Genomic DNA, 25,365 nt, shown 5'->3' on the forward strand with positions numbered 1-25,365 from the left:
AAAAATTTTAATATATTGGACACATTCATTATTTTTATATTATTTATATAACTTACTTTTACCTTCTATAAAAAAAAAAAAAAATTCATTTTCAACTATTTCACAAAACAAACATATCTAATTTTGTAATTTTGAAAATAATAAAAAGTTAATAATTAATATGATATTTTGTAATATATATTATAATTTTTTAAAAAAATTGAACAATGCAAAAAGATAAAAGTATTATTGGCTCCGACATGTGATATGAAAAATTGTGTCAAAAATATAAAATATAGTATTATTTTAAATTAAATATTTTATTTTTTATTTTTTATAACAACTATTTTAAGGGTTTTTTTACTTTTATATATTTTTTATGATTTATTAAGCGTCTCTGTAAACAGAATTCAAATTCATTTTAATTTTTTTTCATTTCAAATATTGAAGTTAATTTTTTTTTAATTAAAATTTTTTAAATAAACATTAAACTAACTAATAAATTATACTCCTTAATTATTAAAAATAAAACAGTAAACAAACTAATAAGTAATTTACATAAATAAATGGTTATGCCAGGTGGCGAGATCTGAGTGGTTAGATTTATTGCAATGTCTGTACGCTAATGCTCCCTCACACTACAACTCACAACTCTTTTTATTTTCTCTCCGTTGTATGTTTTCTTCGACACCCTTTTGTACTTCGACGCCGTTGACCCACCGCCGTAACGCTCCTCCGCGGCCGTTAGCGGCGGCGCCACCACCGCCGCTGGTTGTACGTACAGTCGTCGTTCTGCTTATTTCAGATGTTGTCATTGTGCATTTCGATTGTTTTTGCTTTGCAGAGGAGTACAGTGCGCTTCAACTGAAGCCTCACTCGACAAGCCCTAATTCGCGTTACCGTGTGTGATTCTGCTGAAAATTGGATCTGTCTGTTGGATTTTAGCGCTCGTAGCTCCGGTAATCGAGAATGTCTGGACCGCCGAAGGTGAAATCGATGAATTTGAGCGATCCTGAAGTTCGGCCGGTGCTCGGTCCGGCGGGGAATAAATCCAGATCCGCGGAGTTGTGGAAGCCAATTGTGAAGCCGAAGAGTGAGAAGACGCGGAGGATACAGGATGTGGAGGTGACGAAGGGGAAGAAGTCGCCTGTGGCGTTGCAGGAGCCGGGGATGGCTTCGGATAAAATTCCGTCTCCGGTGGGTTTGAGGAAGAGTTTCAGCAGCGTCGCCACGACATTGAGGCAGAGACAGCCAAATTTATCTCTAAATGCTTCGTGCTCTTCTGATGCTTCATCCGATTCTTCTCACAGCCGAGCGTCGACTGGAAGGATTAGCAGACGGAGTGGTACTCCGAGGACACCTTCGAAGACGAAGCAGCAATTGGCCGTTAAAAGCGAGAAAATCGAGACTAAGGAGGGGAACGGGGATAATGTTGAGGTTGATAGCGATGCTATTGAAGCTGATAGTGCTGTGGTGAAGAAAAAGTGTGGTTGGGTAACACCAAATACTGGTACATTTCTTCCTCCTGCTTCATGGAATTGTAGAGATTATTGTGTGATCTACTTTCATACCAAGCTGTTTGTGTTGCTTGCTGAATGAATCTTTCGAAAATGAGCTAAAATCGACCAAGAGTTTAGGGTTATGTTGAAGCCATTGTAGCATGAATTTCAGTTTCTTAGGTTATCTTTGATGGGTAGCATTGGTTACAGCTACTTGAACATTTGATTCAAATTATCTTCTCAAAAACACTGATTAAATGCATCAAGACTCTGTCATTGTGGAGATTCATTAAACTAGGCTTTCCATGAGCTTGATTTTCGTTTCTATTCTCTTACTCATTTGATTTTGTTCTATGCTTCTGTGTTTTGTAAAATACATGTGCGGAGTGGATTGATGCAGCTAACATACAGAACTTGATGGGATCTTCAGAATGTCATCTATAGCCCTTACCATATTATACTGTTTGGAAATACTCACATCTCTGTTCCTGCAATAACTTGTTTCGACTGGTTTGTTTTTCCTTGAAGATCCATTATACGCTGCTTTCCATGACGAGGAATGGGGACTTCCTGTTCATGATGACATGTAATGCTGCTCAAACATTTCCTTGTAGTTTTCTACTTTATATTAACAATGCTATTATTGCCTGGTTCCTCGTGTGAAAGTTTCTTACATTCGATGATTCACAGGAAACTTTTCGAACTTCTCAGCCTTTCCACTGCACTGGCTGAGCTCACATGGCCAGTCATTCTTAGTAAAAGGCATATTTTCAGGTATATTTTCATCTGATACAATTTAGAATTTATTCCCCAGCCGAGGCTGATCAATGCAAGATGTGGTGAAATGCAGAGAAGTATTTATGGACTTTGATCCAATTGCTGTGTCAAAATTAAGTGAGAAGAAAATTGCGACACCAGGAAGCCCTGCTAGCACTCTTCTATCAGACCTGAAACTTAGATCGATTATTGAAAATGGACGTCACATTTGCAAGGTATGCCTCATTGCGTTGAAGTTGCGTTGCTTCTATTAGTAGGATAATGAATTCAACAGTACCTTTATAAGCTTCATTGAAAAGATCAATCCGGGAAGAAACAATGGTGAAACAGATCTATCATCTATGATCATGAGTTGTTTTCAACTGCAGCTTTGAAGCATATGGATAAGTTAGGTCTACCTAGAACAACGATTACTCAATCACCTGAACCACCGATAAAGAATTTCAGGAAATATACTAATTGTTTTATATCTGTTCTTTGTATCCAATTTTGCAGATTGTCGAGGAATTTGGCTCCTTTGATAGATACATTTGGGGTTTTGTCAACCACAAGCCGATCGTCAGCAATTTCCGCTATCCTAGACAAGTCCCAATCAAGACATCAAAAGCAGAAACAATAAGCAAAGACATGGTTAGAAGAGGATTGCGAGGAGTCGGGCCTACAGTTGTCTACTCGTTCATGCAAGTAGCTGGAATTACAAACGACCATCTCATTACCTGTTTCAGACATCAAGACTGCATAAATCCAGGTAAGAATGACGACATAACATCCAAGAACGAAGCTAAACTGCCTGGAGATGCACTGGAAGCTGAAATAGTGAGAGACATCGACAACCTGAGCCTGTCGAGGTAGTAAACTCATGGGGTGCTTAAAACATGAGCAATCTGTAATCCAGTATGTGAAATTTCCCACAATTTGTATGGACCTATTCCCGACTGAAGTTTGTGTATAAATCAATATTAATTATTTTGTTCTTCTCCCAACTTATATCAATCCAAAATTTCCCATTCCCGACCTCACCACAGGTAACAAAAATCCCAGGTACACTTCTTACCTTTTCTCTAATCTATTTTATCACGAATAATCATTATTATCATTTTTGTTCTGAAGGAATTTCCCTGAAATCGCAGCTGCCAACGCGGCTTTAAAGTTGGGATCTTTGGTCAAGTTCGAAGCCATCTGTTTCAGCAAGAAGTGTTGCTCGGCCTCCGTCTCAGCGTCAGGTATCCCTCTTGAGCTTGATGCTTCTTCTTGAGTGGTTCCCGCCTTTCCTTTGGCGCGATCAAGGGTGATTGTTGGTTTAGATGAGCCCCGGTTGGAGCCGGAACTCGAGGGGTGTGGATGGTTGTGCTCTCCTTCGTATGTTGCCACCACGATCGATTGATCTTCGATGCTTCTTTGGACCTGAACAGAAAGGGATTCGGAAAATAAGGAAGGTAATATGCTAATGTTGCAAGAATCCATTATTGTGTGTTCTGAGTTGTTGTTTATTACCTTCTTTTTGACAGGACACGACGGAGCAAACGAGCACTTGAAATAAGCTCGAGGGGACGGGTTGTCCCTCGTCACTTTCTGCCCGTATTTCCTCCATTGGTACCCATCTTTCACTATCTGCAATTTCAACGCATGTATATGATGGTTACTGTCTGAACTAGGACAAACAATCGATCATCTGCAGTGAACTTACAAGGCCTGCTTCGGATGCTTTGGCTCGGACATGGATCTGTGAAATCTTGACCTTGCCGGGATGGTCGCTGGAGCTACTGTAAGATTGATCTCCTCCTCTATATCTATCATTATTGTTTCGATGATTTTTCGAGCTGCTGTTTGTCGTGGCTTCTGCTTTTCTCTTCCTCGGGGCAGCGTCGCTTTTGTTGTCGTGTTGGGTGGTGATTAGTTTGGTTCTGAGCTGATTGTAGCTTTCGGACATGGCTGCCAACACTTGAGCCAGTTTCTTGTTCTCTGCCCTCACCCTTTCTATCTCTTCCATCAAGTCCCCTTTCTGTCATATACATATAAGAAAAAATCAAGCCATGTTTTTCGACGCTAAGATTTAGTTTTTATCGAGCTGAGTTCGAGTTCAAACTTGAATTCTATTCATTCTATAATGAATGATAAAACGAATTTATCGTTTTATTGAGCTGTGTTGAGAACTCTTTGAGTTAGTTTTTCGAGTCATTATGATTAACTAGAGCTGACAATGGGTTGTGCCTGGTTCGTGTCGGATCAAATACTTTAAACGGGTTAAACTAGTCAACTATAACCCGTCCCGCTTATTATCGCATTGGATTGCCGTGGCGGATCAGTTTTTGCTAACTTCAATGAGCATAGCTTGGCTTGTAATTGTCTATCAACAACTCTCTCTCTACATATATATATATATATATATGTAGAGAGAGATGGGGATGGATGATGAGTAGATAAGAACCTTAAAATGAAGAGAGAGAGAGAGAGAGAGAGAGACAGACCAGGGGTAGAGGCAGAGGGTGGCCTTGGAGGATTTTGAGATTAAGATCCAATGAAGAAGAAGTATCCAGTACGGTTGTAAATTCCATCATGAATTTTCAGACCCAACAGAACATTATTCTCTCTTCAACCCTCTATATATAGAAAGTCACATTGAGAGAGAGAGAGAGAGAGAGAGAGATGGTTAGTCGTGGGAAAGAAAGCACAGAAGAAGAAGAAAAGAAAGTTATCAACAAATTAACCATTAATTAATTAACGTTCGACATAAATCCAGCCATTTATTTCTCTGCTGCTTTTTTTTTTGTTCTTACTCTCTCATTCTCAGTTTCTTGTGAATAGAAACAATAACAGTGAGAGGACTATTTTATTATTAATTTCTTTATACTCCCTTCGAATAAAACCAACCAAATGACACTTGTTGGGATTTTATAATAAATTAAAAGATAATACTACCTTCGTCCGGTTATAAGAGTTTTGTTGTATTTTGATATTTGAATATTAATTATTATATAAAAACGTAGTACAAAATTAAAAAAAATGACATATTTTTATTTGTGTTTTGTAATACTATTATAATGACATTTGTGCAAAAAAATTATACAAATATAAATACTCCCTCCGTCCCAGTTCCAATACAATAGTCTTGTTTACCGTTTTTTTCCGTTCCAAAACAATAGTCTTATTTTCATAAATAATCATATTATCATAAAACTATTCTTATTTTTTCATTATTATTATACAATTGTCACTACTTTTTACACTAATATACTCACAAGGTCAAAAAAGTTATTTATCCTTACTTTTTACCGACTATCAATATAATATCAATACTTTTTAAATCTCGTGTCCAATACAATAAGACTATACTTTTGGGAGGGAGGGAGTAATACTTTTAATGTTAAGTACAATGACGTAAAAGGTAAACGAGACCCTAAAGCAGATAGGGGGAGTAGTATTATATTAGTTAGTGAAAGTGACTTTATTTGACTTTATTTATAAAATAATTGTATAAGTAATGATATATTTGTAATTTAAGTAAAAATTAAAAGTATTTTGGTACCAATATAATAATAATTTTTTAAAATTAGACAAATCAAAATAATGCTTTGAATGGAGAAGAATAAAGTATTTTTGTAATTATTTGTTGAATCACTATATTTTATAATAATAATTTTTTTTGTGTCTTTTAAATATATATTTTATTATTTTTAAAAACACAATTACACAGTGAGAAACTCATTTAAATAAGGTATAAACCTATTTTCTTATTTATTTGTAACAAGAAATACGATCGTAGATTTTATGTTTTTAATAGTAATACTCAATCCGTCCCAGATGCCATGTCTACGTTGCCGTTTCTATCCGTTCAATATACTATGTCACTTTTCTTTTTTGAAAAATAATTACACACTTTAATTTCATTTTAAATTTTTTAATTTTATTTTTTTTAATTTTAATTAAACTAATTAGTTATCTTAATTTTAATTTATAATTATTTATATTATATAATAATTATTTTCACTAATATATTTTTAATTATTTATTAATTACATTCTATTTAAAATATCGTGTCTACGGTGTAACAGACACTGGACGGACGGAGTAATTAAAATTGAAAAATAGGAAGAAGACCTGGAAAAGGTGACAGCTTTCCTAATGGTCAAAGTCAGGCTCACCTTGTCCAAGTCTAACTGAGTTGGTACAGTGTTTGGTTGGTAACTACTCTGCATGGTGATTGACTTGAACTTCATACATTTTTCAGTACCTATCATCCAAACAGCCGTTTAAGATGCTTTTTTTTTTTTTTTTTTTTTTTTTTTTTTTTTTAATTTACCAGCCGTTTAAGATGCTTGCCGCTTCTAACTTTGGAAGGACCTTATACATATTATCTGTAATTAAATATAAATAATCAAATAAATAAAATAAATTTTCTAATATTTCTAAATAAAAAATAATAATATTTAGCAAAATTTCCAAACTTTTTGAGCCACTGGATATTTGAATTCAAGACATCACCAACGTAGAGCCACTATTTAATATTATTCATATTATTGTCTCTCCGTTCTGTTGTAAGGTCTTGTATTTAATATTAAAAATATATTTATATTTGTATAATTTTTTGTATAAATATTATTAAGACACTAATAAAAGCGTTTTTGTCATTTTTTTTTTAATTTGTAATATGTTTTTCATTTAATAATTAATATTCAAAAATCAACATGCAAAAAATAAATGAGACTCTTAGAGTCGGACGAATGTAGTATTATATTTGTATTATGATATCTTAATAAAGATATTTTTGTTATTTTTTCTTGATTTGTATTATAATTTAATATATTAATTAATATTAAAAAATAACATGAAAATCATATTTACGACTGGACAGAAATAGTACTTTTTTATATTTATACATATCATATAACTTCTATATATAAAGATATATATATATATATAACATAAATATATATAATAGATCCTCTATTTATATTATTGTTTAATTCAAATAATATTAAAATTCACTAAACACTCCATTCTCAATATTAACAATAAAATTTTGAATTCAAAGATATGAATGGAACGAGGTCAAGAGGATTATACACATGCGCTAATAATAATAATAATAATAATAATAATAATAATAATAATAATAATAATAATAATTAATTAATGCAATACGACGCCGTCTCGGAATCAGTCAACCTGACTTTTTATTCAATTTGACATTTTATTAAAGTCGTCAATCACACTGACCACGACATTACACTATGTTGTACTCCCTCCGTCCCAAACATCATGTTCACATTGTCGTTTCTGTCCGTCTCATATATCATGTTACTTTCTTTTTTCGAAAAATGATTACACAATTTAATCTTATTTTAAATTTTTTAATTTTTATTTTATTTTAATTAAACTAATTAGTTATCTTAATATTAATTTATAATTATTTATATTATAGAATAATTATTTTCACTGATATATTCTTAATTATCTACTAATTACACCCTTCCTAAAATACCGTGTCTACAGTGTAGCAGACACGGTATCTGGGAACGGAGAGAGTATTATATTTTATTTTATTCACCTCACTTGCCAAATAAATTCACATTATTTAATTCCATGTAATTACCTAAAAATAATCAGTTGTAAACTTGACTTAATTCAATTTTTACAAATTCAATAAATAAATATAAAAGAAAAATATTCCCTCCGTCCACCGTCAATCTATCTATTTTGTCATTTTAGTCTGTCCATTGGACATATATTAGTAAATGTATCTTCCACTAAAATATAAAATTATCACACCCTTTATATAATATTACACAAATGTCATCAAATAATACCACTTAATACCATAAATGTTAAGGGGCATAATAATCTTTATGTATATCAATCGTACCACATATCAATATAACATTAATATACTAAAATTTACGTGCAAAAAGTAAATTAATAGATAGGCGGTGGACAGATGGAGTATACAAATCTTAGGTTCCTTATTTTACCATCATCCTTGGTGACGAACATTTGATAATAGTTGTAAATGAATTGAATTAATATTTACACGTATCTCTAGAACTATATATTCCCTCCACCCACTTACAATGTTTATATATTTTTATTTTGGGACGTTCAATTACAAAGTTAACATTTCATTAAATACCCTATTTTTTTTCACAAATACCCTTATTTTACATCACATCATTACTTTTACACAAAAAAGTAAGGGCAAAAATATCATTACACTATTTTTAATCAAAAGTAAATGTAAACTTTGTAAATGGACGGAAGGAGTATTATATTATCCTTTAATTGTAATATATACAGCAAAATAATTAATAAAACTAATCATTTAATCTTATTTATTTTTAATCTAAGCTCTAATTTATTATTTTCTTTTTCTTTTTTAAATAATAAAGTAAGTCGAGCCAAACTAATACAAAAAAATATAATAATAATAAAAAAATTAAACAATTGAACTCGAATAATGTTTTATATTATTTTCCTTATCAAATGGATATAAATTTAACCTCAAATTCTTAACAAATTGAGATTAAAAATTAAATAAAATAAAATTCAACTCATGATTATTTTAAAAACCTAATAATAATAATAATAATAATAATAATAATAATAATTCTCTATAGTAATTATATATGTATATACTTCATTTCCTCTGTCCCATAGAAAGGTTACAATTTTCTATTTTCGTTCGTCCCAAAACAAGGTTACTTTTTCTAATTTAGTAATTGTACTACATGCCTAACATAATAAATACTCTTTCAACTTGCAATATATTACACAAATGTCATTACTTTTATATTACACCATACTAACAAGGTATTTTTGTCTTTTTTACTATAATCCAATATAATACTAACATTAAAAAATCTACATATAAAAAACAAATACCACCGTTCCGAGAGTATTTATTATTTATTTATTTGTCATTAAAATTGATTAACAAAATAACTAAAAGACTACTAGGCAAGTTTGACACGTTTGGTTTGTAAGTTCATTGGATTTGGCTAAGATCTTATAGGGTTTTATTTTTCCACTTAGATCATTTTTAAAAATAAAATAAAATAAAAATATAGATATAAACAAGATTGTATGTGAAATACGTAGAAAATTAATTTGGTAAGAAAATTAAAACCCAAGTTGGACCGCAACAGCAAACACGTGCAACGAAAAGTCATTTACAAATAATAATAATAATAATAATAATAATAATAATAATAATTCATATTTCTTCGTCCTACATAAATTATTTTTTTAAAAAAATATAATTATACATTTTAATTACACTTTAAAATTTATAATTTATAGTTTTTTAATTAAATTATTTAATTATATTAATTTATAAATATTTTAATTATATCATAATTATTTTTACTAATTTATTTCATAATTATATAATATTTAAAACTCTGTACCCAACTAAATGGATATAAAATAAAAATGCATATTTTTAGAAAAGAAAGGCAGATATAGATTTGATGGATAGACGAAGTATATAATTTAACTGTATTAAGGAATATTCTTAAGGTAAAATTGTATATTCGTCCATTTAGTATATATAAAATGTTAATATTTTAAAATTTATATGCAAAATGATAATACTTCATTCGTTCTAGATAATATGTTCATATTACTACAGATATAATTAAGAATTGTATTAGTAAATATAATTATTATATAATAAAAATTATTATAAATTAAGATAATTAAATAATTTAATTAAGATTAAAAAATATAAATTATAAAATTTAGAATATGATTAAAGTATATAATTATATTTTCAAAAAAATAAAATAATAAAATTATGTGGGACGGACGAAAATAAAAAATATTAATATTTTATGTGGGACGAAAATAGATATTTTTATTAAAAATTGTAATTTATTTATTTATTTATTTTAATTTAAAATAAATATTTACATTAACTTCTTCATTATTGACAATTGTTGATCTTTAAATATTAATTATTATATAAAAAAAAATGACTTTTATCAATATTTTATAATACTATTATAATGATATTTGTACAAAAAATTATAAAAATATAAAAATATTTTTAATGTTAAATATAATTACTCCAAAAGTAAATGAGACTTTTAGAGTCGGACAGATAGAATATTAAAATCACTTGGCCGGACTTAGATATGAAAATTCTGATTAATAATATAAAAATAATAATTTTGGTAGAATTGTTGATCATTTTGTAAATGAATAAAATACATATATTATATATGTTGCTTGAATATGATATACTATTTATATAAATCTTTTTTAAAAAATTGGCATTATTAAAGTAATTTTTTTTCAAAAAAAAATTATTGTGAATAAATTTTATTACCAATAATATTTTATATTCCCTCCGTCCAGCTAGCAAGTATACATATTTTTATTTTGGGACGTTCAATTACAAAATAAATATTTTATTAAATAATTTATTTTTTTTCACAAATACGCCTACTTTACATTGTATCCTAACTTTTAAACCAAAAAATAAAGGCAAAAATATCATTACACTATTTTTAACTATCCACTATAATTAAATACTATTATTTTTTAAATATCGCACCAAAGATAATTATATACTTCATGTGTCATCGGAGAAAGTATTAAAGACTCAATTCTTATACATATTTATAAGAATCAACGTGAATGTATAGCAATATATATATTTATAAATTGTCCAAGTTCAATGTACCTGCCTGCAGCATGGATGTCATGCATTTGAAAATTTTGACACTACTCATTAATTATTTATTACTAACTCGACCCTATCTGCTACACTGTAAATACAGTATTTTAAGAATTATGTAATTAGTAGATAATTAAAAATATATTAGTAAAAATAATTATTCTATAATATAAATAATTATAAATTAAAATTAAGATAACTAATTAGTTTAATTAAAATTTTAAAAAAATAAAATTTAAAAATTTAAAATGAGATTAAAGTGTATAATCATTTTTCAAAAAAGGAAAGTGACATGGTATGTAGGACGAACAGAAATGACAACCTAGACATAGTATGTGAGGCGAAGGGAGTATTATTCTTATTATTTTTAAAGAAAAATTGTTAATTAGAAAGTAAAAATTTTTATTGCACGATTAAAAAGCTGTCAAATATTTTTAGATACATGATTTAAAAAGTAAAATTAATAAAAACGTAATTTGGTAGATAGAAAAAAATAGTTATTATTTATAAAATAAAATTAATAAAATTGTGAATAAATAAATTATTTTGTTATAAATAAATTGGACATAAATTTAATGCATTAAAAAAAAATGTGACCTAATTATAGAGACGAATGTAGTATTTTTAAAACCATCTATATACGGGTCCGATCCGACGTCGTTTAGTTATTTGTTACTCTCTCCGTCCCAAATATCATGTCCACGTTGCCGTTTATGTCCGTCCCACATACTATGTCACTTTTTTTTTTGGAAAATGATTATACGCTTTAGTCTTATTTTAAATTTTTAATTTTTTTTAAATTTTAATTAAACTAATTAGTTATCTTAATCTTAATTTATAATTATTTATATTATATGATAATTATTTCACTAATACATTTTTAATTATCTATTAATTACACTTTTCCTAAAATACCGTGTCTACAGTGTAGCAGACACGGTATCTGGGACGGAGGAAGTATTTGCTTTTTTTTTTTTTTTTTTTTTTAAATAACAGAATTTGGATAGTAACAGCTATTTAATTTGAATATGTGTTTTGTTTCATATTTGGATGTACTATCCGTCAGTGTCCGATAAATACGAGAATTTAGATAAAATATAATAAATTTTTAAAAAATATATTAACAAAAATGATTATTATATGATAAAAATAACTAAATAGTATAATTAATATCAAAAAAAATATAAACTATGAAATTTAAAATATACTTAAAATATATAATTATATTTTATAAAAAGGAAATGACGGATAAGCTGGAACTGACGAAAATAAAAATAATACATTAAAAAATAAAAATAAATAAAATATATACTCTCTCTCTTTCCGTTTAATTGAAATGTTGTTATTTTTCATTTTCATCTGTCTCAAAACCATGTTACAATTTTCTAATTTAGTAATTGTATTACGTACCCAACATAATAAATATTCTCTCAACTTATTATATATTATACAAATCTCGTTACTTTTATATTACACAATACTAATATAAATATTTTTATATTTTTTTACTACAACTTAATATAATATTAATATTTAAAAATCTATGTGCAAAAAATAAATGTCACTCTTTCAATTGAACGGTGGTAGTATCATGTATATATTAATCCGTCCGTTCGACTTTAAGGGTCACATTTATCTTTTGCGTCATTATACTTAACATTAAAAAAAATATTCTTATATTTGCATTATATTTTGTATAAATGTCCTTCTATTACTATTATAACACACTAATAGAAGTATTTTTGTAATTTTTTCATAATTTGTACTAAGTTTTGATATAATAATTAATATTCAAATATCAATATGTAAAAAAAGTAAATTGGACCTTTAGAGCTGAACGAAAGTAGTATATCCATTTGCTTTTTGCACGGAGTTTTAAAAATATTAGTATTATATTAGGATAAAGTATAAATAAAGGTAAAAAAACTATATTAACCCTATTAGTATTGTATGATATAAAGGTAATGACATTTATGTAATATATTGTAAATTGAAAGGGTATTTGTAATGTTAGGTAGATAGTACAATTACAAAAAAAAGAAATGAATACTTTGTTATGAAACAGATCAAAATAGAAAAATGGATAGATCATTAAGGAACGAAGGGAGTAGTATTTATGAAAAATTATACCACTTAAAAATATAGTGTGACTTGTCTGTCGGACCTAGTTTGCAGGTATTAGATTCGATCGAAAATTTACCCAATTTACACTTTCGAGTAACGGCTATAAATTCTTACGTTATAAAAAAAAAAAAAATAATAATAATAAAAAGTATGGACACAACTAGTGGGCATATACCAAATTAAAAGTCAAATTCAATTGGTGCGCACCTGCAGTCTTATGAACTTTTATTTAATTCAATATTTAATGTTTGACTGTGGGGTTGACCTTATTATACTATAATAAATATTTTAGTCAACTGCATTTATTTTTATTATTTAGTAAGTTTAGATTGTAATGTGACTAAAATAGTGTATTAAAATTAAATTAAAAAAATGGAATATTGTACTTTATTCATGTATTTTATCATAATTATAAAGGATAAATTTATTTTAGTCATGCATAGACACTATTTATCATTTTTAGCGAAAATCATACTTTTTCTGTTTGAGTTATATGTATTTATTTGACTTTTACATATATAATTAAATATATTACTCCGATAAAAAAATATATATATATATTAATATTTTATATATATATATAGATGTAAAATCATTTTTTTACTTTCGAAATTAAGTGGTGTTGAAATAATAATAACAAAAAATAAAAATAATCTTTTTGTATTTAATTGAAAAATATTTTTATTAAAAATTGAAATGATTTAGAGAGAAAAAATAACAAAATAAATACACGTAACACAAATAAAGATAATGTAAAAATATCTGATTTGCAGGGTATTAGGTTAGGTCGGAGTTTACTCAATGCGCACTTTCGGATAGCGGTCGTGGGTTCCCACGTCATTATAAAAAATAAAAAAAAATAGATAATGTAAAAATAGTCTTATATTTAATTCACTTAGAAATTATCATTATATTATAATAATAATAATAATAATAATAATAATAATAATAATAATCTTTTCAATTCGTAGGCCCAAATCCACCAGCTGAATTATTTTGGGCTAAAAGTTTTCTACTAAACCCAATCCATGTAAAGCCCAATTAATCAACATTTAAGTAAACGTTAAAGGGGTTTTTTCCATAATTTAATTTTGCAATTTTATAGTTTTTATATTAAAAACAAATGTACTCTACTACTGTTACAGTTACGGTATACACGAATATTATATAATTAAAAATATATTAGTGAAAATATTTTTTATATAAATAATTATATATTAAATTAATTATAAAATAATTAAAATTTAAAATGTTATTAAATATGTTTTTTCACAAAAAGAGTGAGAAAATATGGGACGGACAAAAATCGTAATTAAGTTTATTATTTCCAAATAATGTAATAAGATGCTCAAGTTTTTAAGTAAATAATAATAATTTTTCTGATTTATTTTAAAATACTTGTAAATAAATAGAAAGACGGTAATTTGAGATTTTTTTTTCTCAATTTTTTTTTTTTGTTTTTTCTTTTATTTATTTATTATACGTAAGAATCCACCGTCTTTACCCAAAAGTGCGCACTCGGTATACTCCCAATCTAACCTAATATTCTGCAAATCAGATCCGACGAAAAAATCATACTAAACGAATCACCACGTATGACAGATGATTTTATATTAGATAGATATTATATTTTTATGTCTCATATGAAAATATATTAATTTTTATAATAATAAAAACAATTAACATATAAATATCAAATCTCTTTAATTTTTAACAAAATATCTATTTCTTTTCTCTTGTCATAACATAAATATGAAATTATTTTATATGTTTTTATTAATTAATACAATAATATTAATTTTTAATTTATTATTAAAAAAATGGTACATTCACTCGGGTGATTTTTTTTTTATTTTTATTTTTTGTTATTATTATTATTATTATTATTATTATTATCTTATAAGGTGGATTATTTAAGGTGTCGAAATAGCATTGATTGTGGGTAAAAATTAAAAAAATATATATATTCGGATAAGAATGGTGTCTAATTCATACTTTTTCGACATTACTAAGAATAATGAAACACAAAATAGTTAATAGCCACGATTGAAAGTATATTCATATATATATATATATATATATTTGTATATCTTTTATTGGTCGAATTTATGATTTATTTATTTTTATTAAACACCTTTCTTCATCGTCACTATTATTTTTCTTTAGATTTTCAGACATTAATGAAAATGAAAGGTAGTCAGTCGTTATTGCTTTTCAATTAATATACTTATACATATATATATATATTTATTTAGGTCAGTTAAGAGTATATTTTTTTTAGCAATTTTTTTTAAAATTTTATTATTTGGACTCTGCATTTTTTTTTTAAAAAATATTTTTTTCACAAAATATCCCATCAAACATTATTTTCATACCAAACTCAAACCATTTTTTTTTTTCAAATTCATAAAAAAAAAACATTTATTAGCTTATTGATGGTATTAAATAATTATTTTTTACTCTTTCCTCTAGTTACAATGACTTTTTTTTTTTTTTGTCTTATAAAAGATGATATCTCTTATTTTTATAAATTTATCAATTTTAAACATCTTTAATAAATATAAATCAATTTAATTAAATTTTAAATTTTGTATACATAGATTCATTCAAAATCTCTTTATTTTTATTTATCTTTTTAATTAACAATTTTTTTTATCTATCTTTAATTTTTTTTATAAAACAAATTTATAATAATAATAAGTAAATAAATACTTCATCTGTCCCATAACAAAGTATCCATTTTTTCATTTTAGTCCGTCCCATAACAAAGTATCCATTTTTTTAATTTTTTTAGTAACTATACTATCTACCTAACATTACAAATATCCTTACAACTTAAAATATATTACATAAACAAATTGATATTTAGTTATGAAACGGATGGAGTATTACATAATGATATAAATAGTGTATATATTTTATTGAAATATAATGTTAAAAATATTTGCATACATATTCTAAATTCTTTAATCATATAAGATATTTTTATTATATAGAATCATTAAATAACTAATACTCATTGTCTAAATAAATAAGATCAACTTAAGCGGGACGGAAGGATTACTTATATATTGTTAGTTTATATCATTCATTTATATTATTTTAAAATATATGTTTGTTTCTTTTGGATTCGAGATTTTTTTAAATAATAATTTAATGTAATGTTTTATTAAAATTTAATATATATATATTTTTTTAATTAGAGAACTTAAAAGACTTAGTAAGAAAATGAAATAAAACCCAAAAGAGACACCCAAAATATCTTTACAAACTAAATTCATTTTCAATATTAGCATTGGGCTTGGAAACCAATGGAATATATGTCGAATTTGTGTGTCCTAATTGGGTTCGAATTTGGTCTAGGGTTTAAGAGCGGACCGACCTGACCCAGGCCATTTAACATATTAATAATACTCCATAACAATCATATGCATGAAAAAAATAAAAATTAATTATATAATTATATTAAAAATATTTTTTAAGTCTGATTTATTTATTTTTTTATTATAATATTTTTTTTAATATATATCGAATTTCAATTGTTAAATTTTTTATTCCAACAATATGGGTTCAGGTTAGATCTTGAATCTGATTTGACTCATTGTCATTCCTAGCTAATTTTTGCAAATAGCACCAATAAAGAGTTAAAAAAATATATTATTTATATTAATATAATATAAATACAATATAAAAATTAAGAACACGCGACAACGTGACGATTTCCAAAAATAATATTGATTCAGGAGTTTAAAAAACACATGTTTTAAATATAATACATGCACTTATTTTACATAATATGTACTATCTAGATTATTGAGCGATATTTTTTGAAATTTTAGTCGGTGTTGTCTGAAAAAATAGACAGTGTTAATATGCCTAATTATAATCAGTACAATCCTGTCAACAAATGATATGTTAATATTAAATAAACAAACAATATATATCGCCTAGATTATATTAACACATGACATATATCAATATGAACTCACACCAAAATATTATCGATACAATTTAAATCCACTTAAAAGTATTTTATTTTTATTATAATAAAAGTTACAATACACTAATACTAAATATTTTTACTTTTACATAAAATACAAATATACAATTGCATATATATATATATATACATAAAGCATAAATAACAAAATTATTTTACGGACTTTTAAGCTGATTAATAAAATACTATTATTTATTAGTCTATTATAAAAAGTCAATACAGATTCATTCGTTGGGATACATTCATTTGAGACCAAGAGGGTAATTCATTTTATATCATAGGAAAAAAATAATAAATTTTATTCAAAATATTAAATTAATATTAATTTATTAATGTCACATTACCATTCATTTAAATTAAAACCTTTTAATAGTAGTATTATTTAATATTCAAACTTAAAACTAGAACAAATTCAACCACCTATGATCACAATGTGATTTTATTTCCAAAAATATTGCACATGTGTATTTGATAAAATAAATATATATTTTTACAAGCCACTATTGCAAAAAATAAATAATCTTCTATTTTTATTAAAACAATAAATAATTTCCTAAAAAATATGAATGAACTACCCAGCTTATTAGGTTTATATAATTACCAAATTCTGATAATCTAGATATTAATCACACTTACTTATTTTTCATTCATATTTAATTAAATTAAAAACAAACAAGTTGGGGAATTTTAAAACCATAACGAACAAATTGATAGTATATTTAATCGTACAATATAAATATTATCGATAAATTAAAATTTAAAAATAATAATACTTATCTCAATAATATCTGCAATTAAATTATGATATATATATATATCTATCCAAATGCGTTACAGCACATAGGTTTCTCTGCTAATCCCAACTTAATATTTTTGTAAGAAAGCATTTGGCTCTCTTTGTAGGGACGATTTTATAGATTTTTTTATTATTTCTCAAATTTTCAATATATTATATTTAAAACTTTATTTATATTTATTTATATAACATTAAATGATTATTTTAATTTAATTTTTTATTATTCAAAATTAAAATCAGTGTACACATCTTTTATTTCTTAATTAAAAACCCGGGTTTTTTTTTTTTTTAAAGTATATTATCTTATTTTACAAAATATTATCTTCAATCACTATTTTAATAAAAAGCACGGAGATATAACGTTTGTTAAATAGAAATATCTTTTGATTTCTTTTTTTGACATATGGACAAATTACTTTCTGCAAAGCCGTTATCGTTCGTATACAAAATAAAATAAAATTATTTTTCATAGCTCCAGACAACACAGACTGCAAACAGACTCAGACCTGCCACACTACAAATTGGTAGAAATATGATAGTTAAAAGGAATGTCAGATTTGTGTTAAAAACTGTTTCATTCCATTTATGCGCTAAAAGAATTTATTGTTCTTTGATTTACACTCAAACTAGACTAATGTATACACAGCATGGGCAATCTTGGTTTAGTGAGTGAGCATGTTTGATAGCTTATCCTAGAGAGGGGTATTGCTGAAAAAACTCTGATTTAAGTCTCTTCTCATGTCCATGATTTTCACCTGTATTTGATACACAAAACTCACCGAAGGAGTTGACGAAGAAAATAATTTTCAGAAGTCAATAGGATATGACAATCAACTTGTTGACTGCATTACTTTAGGTTTGTTGTATAAGTTGGTATCATTATACGTTTGTGACTTTCAATACTTATATATTGAATGCAAGGTAATTCATTATGGACCATATGAGTTAAGTAAGTTTAAGGTTGTTTTGTACTAAATTCAATATTGATTATATTGAAATATCTTTCGAATTGAGATTCTCTTTATATAAGTTGGTTTAGAACCGAACTGGATTACCCAAATATTTTGTCTTCTTTCTTGTTTTAGTGTTCCTCTATTTACTTTGTTGACAGGAAATTGTTATTACTATAAGATAACCACGGTTCGAATAGTTGACTTTTATCGTTTTTCAAAAGAGTTTTGAATGATCCAATATTTCCCAACACTTTCTTTTGTATAATTATTTTTATTATTTAATTTTAATTACAAAATATTATATTAAATTATATTTTTAACTCACACTAAAAATTAAAGGTAAAATTGCTTATAACTCCCATGTGGTTTTAAAATTCAGCGTAAAATTTCTCTGTATTTTAAAAATTGCATAGTACCCTTTTATACTTTAAAAAATGTTGCATGAAATCCCACCATCATGAAACTTTCCTCGTGTGATAAGAAGATTTCCTATCTACATGTTTTGCATGGCAGGGGATTTTATGCAATATTTTTAAAAATATAAGTGAGCGTCATGCAATTTTTTAAAGTAAAATTGGAATTTATGCTAAGTTTCAAAATCATAAAGTGGTTTAAAATTTACGCTGAGTTTCGAAACCACAAGAGAGCTACGAGCAATCTTACCAAAATTAAAATCAAACTGATTACCCTTACATTATCATAATAACGCCGTTAGATATGTCCAATTTCGTAATTTCATAAATATTATATTCCCAGATATTTCTCACCCTTTCCTATGGGCTATATGGGCACGCAGGTTCTCGGTATCTAACACGAACCCGGGACCAGAACGCCCAAACAAATCTCATCCGTCGATGATACGCTCCCCACACTATCAACGGTGCAGATTAAATCCGGCATCACCCCCAGCCCACCCTTATATATTTCCCAGCAGCACCAGAAACCAAACTCCCCCCTTCAAGGGGCTCTGCAAAACCTCTGCAGATCGACCGATCAAACAGCAACCATTTCCATGGCAACAGATCGAGAATCTCACGGCGGCGGCGGCGGCGGAGGCGGCGGAGGAGGAGGAGGAAGGAGTGTGATATTCGGTAAGTATGAGATGGGGAGACTATTAGGGAAAGGAACCTTCGCGAAGGTTTACCATGCGAGGAACGTGGAGACGTCGGAAAGTGTGGCGGTTAAAGTGATTAGCAAAGATCAAGTGAAGAAGGAAGGTTTGATGGATCAGATCCAGCGCGAGATCTCCGTTATGCGCCTCGTCCGCCATCCGAACGTGGTGGAGATCAAGGAAGTTATGGCGACGAAGCAGAAGATCTTCTTCGTAATGGAGTACGTCAGAGGCGGCGAGCTCTTCGCTAAGGTCGCCAGAGGAAGGCTGAAGGAGGAGGCGGCGAGGAAGTACTTCCAGCAGCTCATCAGCGCCGTCGATTTCTGCCACAGCCGCGGCGTGTCGCACCGCGATTTGAAACCGGAGAATCTGCTCCTCGACGAGAACGAGAATCTGAAAATCTCAGATTTCGGATTATCCGCTCTGCCGGAGCAGTTGAGGAACGACGGTTTGCTCCACACGCAGTGCGGAACTCCGGCGTACGTCGCGCCGGAAGTTCTCAGGAAGAAAGGCTACGACGGCGCCAAGGCGGATCTCTGGTCGTGCGGCGTCGTTCTCTACGTCCTCCTCGCCGGATTTCTGCCATTCCAGCACGAAAATGTGATGAAAATGTACACCAAAATCTTCAAAGCGGATTACGAGTTTCCGCCGTGGTTCTCGCACGAATCGAAGCGGTTGATTTCGCGGTTGCTCGTCGCCGATCCGGAGAGGAGGATTACGATCCAGGGGATCATGCGAACGCCGTGGTTTACCAGAGGATTCACGAGGCCGATCGCTTTCTCGATCCAGGAACCGCTCGAGGATGAAGATGATCGTAAGAACATTCTAGAAACAAACGGATCCCCAATTCCGGAGCAGTTAGATCTGATTCGATCCAAATCGTCTCCTCCGTTCTACAACGCCTTCGAGTTCATCTCCTCCATGTCCTCCGGCTTCGATCTCTCCAATCTCTTCGAGAACCGGACGAAATCCGGATCGCTCTTCACCTCGCGCTGCTCGGCGACGGCGATCATGTCGAAGCTCGAATCGATTGCGAAGAAGCTCAATTTTAGGGTTTTATCCAGTAAGGACTACCGTATGAGGATGCAGGGGGTTTCGGAGGGGCGGAAGGGAAAACTCTCCGTCACGGCGGAGGTGTTCGAGGTGGCGCCGGAGGTCGCCGTGGTGGAGTTCTCCAAGTCCGCCGGCGACACTCTCGAGTACCGGAAGTTCTGCGAGGACGACGTCCGGCCGGCGTTAAAAGACATTGTGTGGACCTGGCAAGGGGAGTCCGGCCAGGGGTAGTTTCGTCATTTCACGTCGAATCCAATTTTGTGTGCTTCAGCCAATTTTATATTAGTGGTTTTCTAACACTGTACATTATACATACAAACAAACCTATATCTATATATGTTTTCCTTTTTTTTTTTTCCTTTTTGTACATATATGTGACAATATTTTGGCTTCACTTCTACTTTTTTTTTTTTTTTTTTTTTTTGGTTTATTTATTTTATGGGATTGTTATTTGTTTGGGAGTTTGGATTTTCAGTTGAAATTTGAATAATAAAAAATTTGAATTGAAATAATTTATAATGTGATATAAATAGGTATTGATGTGATATTTTGAATGTAAAATTATTTTTTTAGTATAGTATAAAAAATAAGAAATAAGTGTTTTGATTTGATATTTTTAGTGAGAAAAAATTGAATGAATGCCCCAAACAAACACACCCTAAGATTATACTGATTAATCTTAATAAGCACATGAAATATGATTAAATAATTAATATATAATATTGTGTGTTATGCATTTGATAAGTATACATTTGGTTAATTTTTACTCACTCTGTCTACCACAGCGCCTTTTTATTTATGTTTGTTCCATTTATTTTATTTTAAATTTTTAAATTTAATTTTTTTTAATTTTAATTATACTAATGAGTTATTTTAATTTTAATTTAAAATATTTTGATTAAACAATTATTATTTTAACTAATATATTTTTAATTATTTATTAATTATAATTCTTTTAAATTTTCGTACCTATTGTAAATGAAACACCGTACTTGAGACGGATGTAGTATTATTTAAATACAAAATATATAATTTTTTTAGTAACGGTCATGCATTCGCGTGTGCACTCAATATTGTACTTACTAACTTCTTTTATTGCAAATTATTTAATTCATTTTATTACAATCAGTTGGAACTCATTATCTTGGAAGTGTGGTGGGCGTGAAGTTGAGTATAGTTATTGTCATCAACTGATTCTTGGGAGGTCCATGGAGTTGGGCGTCAAGGAAGATCTACACCGTTCATTTTGTGGGATTTGGTTTTTGACGGTGTAGATGATCTCGGGAGTCCGGACTGGCGGAGCAGCCCCGGGTTTCGATGGTCCCGGAGTGGATTCGTAGTCAACGTCAACAAAGGTCGGATTATAGTCACAAGGGAATCTTGTGTAAAATTTTAATTGGAGATAGTAAACTCCAGGAGCTCCAAAGCCAGATCATTCTGACCGTTCATTATTGTTACGCTTTCACCAGCGATGATTAAGATCTATCTGGTCCTCCGGACTAACATAACATACTTCCGTAGCAAGGAAGATGTGTGGGTTTTCATTTATTTAATTCCCTCTATTATTCCTATTTTCGTTATAAATAACTATATATATTTTTAAAATTTATTATCAATAATTTCTTAATTGAATTAATTAATTAATTTTAATTTTAATTTATAATTATTTATTTATTTATGTACTAATTACTATATTTTAGTTAAACTTTACTGTAAACTGGATATAAAAGTGAAACTTGAGTTGGTAGAAAATAGATTTAATCCTACCATGTTATTGTTACCATAGGTAAATAATTTTAGGAGATTTAGCATGGATATAATTAATAAATAAAATAATAATAATAATAATAATAATAATAAAATAATCATATTATAATACAAGTCATTACAAATTAAAATTAAAATAACCTATTAGTTTAATTCAAATAAAAAAAATATATAGAATATAATTACATTGTGTAATCTTTTTAAAAAATATTGAAAAATTGAGATTTGGGACTAATTGAAACAAACGTAGACATAATACATAAGACACGGAAATAGAAATATTATAATTTATTTAATTTCACAAAATATTAAGTATATTTTTTACTATTTCAATCACTAATAACAAAACTTTCAAAGTTTTCTAATATAATTGTATGTATATGATTTTAATTTTAAATTGAAACTAATACTATTCAATTAGTACGATTTTTAAAAAATATATATATATTTTAAAAATGTTAAATAAAATAAAAAAAGCTAATAAAAAATAAAAACTTTAGTTTGTTCCTTTTAAAATTCTACCTAAATTTTTACTACGGGTGTGTTTTTTCGGGGGTTTGGATTTTGAGTTGGGATTTGAATAGTAAAAATTTTGAATTTGAATAGTTGTATAATGTGATATAAATAGGGGTTGATATGATGTTTTGAATGTAAAATTAATTTTTAGTATAATATAAAAAATGAAAAATAGGTGTTTGATTTGATGATTTTGCGAGAAAAAAATTTGATGAATAGTAAGAATTTTGCAAAATCTTGCAAACGAACACACCCTACTTAAATTCTCCAAAAAAATATATATATAATAAAAAATTTAAAATTTCAAACTTAAATCAACGGAAAGAAACACATTACTAGTGTTTGTAATGTAAAAAATACTACTTCCGTCCCAGATACCATGTCCACGTTGTCGTTTCTGTCTGCCCCACATGCCATGTCACTTTTCTTTTTTGGAAAATGATTACACACTTTAATCTCATTTTACTTTTTTAAATTTTTTTTTAATTTTAATTAAACTAATTAGTTATTTTAATATTAATTTATAATTATTTATATTATAGGATAATTATTTTCACTAATACATTATTAATTATCTACTAATTACACCCCTCATAAAATACCGCGTTTACAGTGTAGCAGACACGGTATCTGGGACGGAGGGAGTACATTTTTATTGTTAGAATTAAAATACTCCCTCCGTCCCGGTGTAAGGTTGTCGTTTACTTTTTGCACGTAAATTTTTGAATATTAATATTATAATGGTATATAGTAAAAAAGATTAAAATACCCTTAGTAGTATTGTGTAATAAAAAAATAATGACATTTATGTAATACAGTGTAAGTTAGAAGGGTATTTATTATGTTAGGTAGGTAGTATAATTACTAAATTAAAAAATTATAATCTTATTTTAGGACGGACAAAAAGAAAATGACAATCTTTTGAATGAGACTTTTTTCTATTTATTATTGATGTTGATCATAATTTTATCATATGACTTGACAAATACCTTACAAATTTATTATTAAATTTTATTATACCAAAATATTTTTATTTTTATTTTTATTTTTTATATAATTTTTATTGTTTGAGTTTGTATCCTTTTTCTATTAATGGTAAGTTTATCTAATTGTTTTAAATTTTTATCACAAATTAAATTAGAAACATTTGTTTAAATGTAACACATCAATTGCTGAAAATACACGGAACAATATATATTCTATTATATTTTATTTTTTAAAATTTACATTACCAAAAATAAATAAATAAATAAATAAAATAAAATAAATTGAAGAAGATATTACACCATTTTTTTGCGTGGCCTTTTTATTTATTTATTTAATTTATTTAATTTGTATATTTGTCAATGCTATAATTATACAAAGATCAATATGTAATTTTTATATTTTGATTATGTATATTTATAGCTTTTGTCATTTTTTGAGTGATTAAAATTTATATATATATATATATATATTTTAAATTTGATATAATTTAAATTATTTATTCAATGTATTTAATATAGTAAATTATTATAATATATTTAATTAAATTCAAAGTAAATTTTATACATGTATTTTTATTTTTATTTTTTATTTTATCTAAATAACAGTAAAAGTCAAATGTAAATTGTAATTATAATTTTTTTTAAAAAAAATAATATACTCATTCCCTCCGTAACAAAGTATTCATTTTTTTTCATTTTAGTCTGTCTCGTAACAAAGTATCTATTTCTTTTTTTAGTAACGGTACTATCTACTTAATATTACAAATACCTTTACAACTTACAATATATTATATAAATGTTTATATCACACATACTAATAAGGTTATTTTAGTAATTTTCACTTCATTTCTATTACATCTCAATATAATACTAATATTTTTAAAATTAAATGTAAAAAACAAATAAATATCTAATTATTCTACATCGTGGAATCTTTAGAACAATTGCTTCCTATTATCAATCAATCATATTTTCTATTCATTGTTGAAGTTGACCTCAATTAATCATTTGACTTGACAAATTCCCTATAAAATTTATTTATAAATTTTTAATATAAAAAAATATTTATTTAATTTTTATTTTGGTGATTTTAGAACAGGTGTTTCAACATAATTTCTTTTTGGAGAATA

At 27.6% G+C, this 25,365-nt stretch overlaps 3 protein-coding genes across 3 annotated transcripts; 2 read left to right on the top strand and 1 right to left on the bottom strand.

Annotated features, from left to right (window-relative positions):
* The first annotated feature begins 626 nt into the window (after positions 1-626).
* On the top strand, positions 627-3,221 carry LOC127263096 (uncharacterized). Its single transcript, XM_051292044.1, has 5 exons — positions 627-1,489; positions 2,007-2,064; positions 2,169-2,252; positions 2,329-2,470; positions 2,751-3,221. The coding sequence occupies exons 1-5, from the start codon at positions 949-951 to the stop codon at positions 3,105-3,107; spliced, it is 1,182 nt and encodes a 393-aa protein (XP_051148001.1). The 5' UTR covers positions 627-948; the 3' UTR covers positions 3,108-3,221.
* A 108-nt stretch (positions 3,222-3,329) lies between these two features.
* On the bottom strand, positions 3,330-4,842 carry LOC127262897 (probable WRKY transcription factor 40). Its single transcript, XM_051291762.1, has 4 exons — positions 4,724-4,842; positions 3,943-4,257; positions 3,750-3,866; positions 3,330-3,659 (listed from the first exon to the last, which is right to left on the bottom strand). Exons 1-4 carry the CDS (start codon positions 4,811-4,813, stop codon positions 3,330-3,332), a joined length of 852 nt encoding a protein of 283 aa, XP_051147719.1. The 5' UTR covers positions 4,814-4,842.
* A 14,928-nt stretch (positions 4,843-19,770) lies between these two features.
* LOC127263151 (CBL-interacting serine/threonine-protein kinase 5-like) lies at positions 19,771-21,319 on the top strand. Its single transcript, XM_051292138.1, has one exon. It carries the CDS (start codon positions 19,815-19,817, stop codon positions 21,195-21,197), a length of 1,383 nt encoding a protein of 460 aa, XP_051148095.1. The 5' UTR covers positions 19,771-19,814; the 3' UTR covers positions 21,198-21,319.
* The last annotated feature ends 4,046 nt before the right edge of the window (positions 21,320-25,365 follow it).

Source organism: Andrographis paniculata, unplaced genomic scaffold (assembly GCF_009805555.1).
Source record: "Andrographis paniculata isolate CXL003 unplaced genomic scaffold, ASM980555v1 Contig66END, whole genome shotgun sequence".
Taxonomy (NCBI): Eukaryota; Viridiplantae; Streptophyta; class Magnoliopsida; order Lamiales; family Acanthaceae; genus Andrographis; species Andrographis paniculata.

Coding starts and splice junctions, on each gene's coding strand:
- LOC127263096 (XM_051292044.1), top strand. CDS start 949: ATGTCTGGACCGCCGAAGGTGAAATCGATGAATTTGAGCGATCCTGAA. Junction 2,065..2,168: donor CTTCCTGTTCATGATGACAT/GTAATGCTGCTC, acceptor GATGATTCACAG/GAAACTTTTCGAACTTCTCA. Junction 2,253..2,328: donor AGTAAAAGGCATATTTTCAG/GTATATTTTCAT, acceptor GGTGAAATGCAG/AGAAGTATTTATGGACTTTG.
- LOC127262897 (XM_051291762.1), bottom strand. CDS start 4,813: ATGATGGAATTTACAACCGTACTGGATACTTCTTCTTCATTGGATCTT. Junction 4,258..4,723: donor ACCCTCTGCCTCTACCCCTG/GTCTGTCTCTCT, acceptor TGTATATGACAG/AAAGGGGACTTGATGGAAGA. Junction 3,867..3,942: donor AAGCATCCGAAGCAGGCCTT/GTAAGTTCACTG, acceptor TTGAAATTGCAG/ATAGTGAAAGATGGGTACCA.
- LOC127263151 (XM_051292138.1), top strand. CDS start 19,815: ATGGCAACAGATCGAGAATCTCACGGCGGCGGCGGCGGCGGAGGCGGC.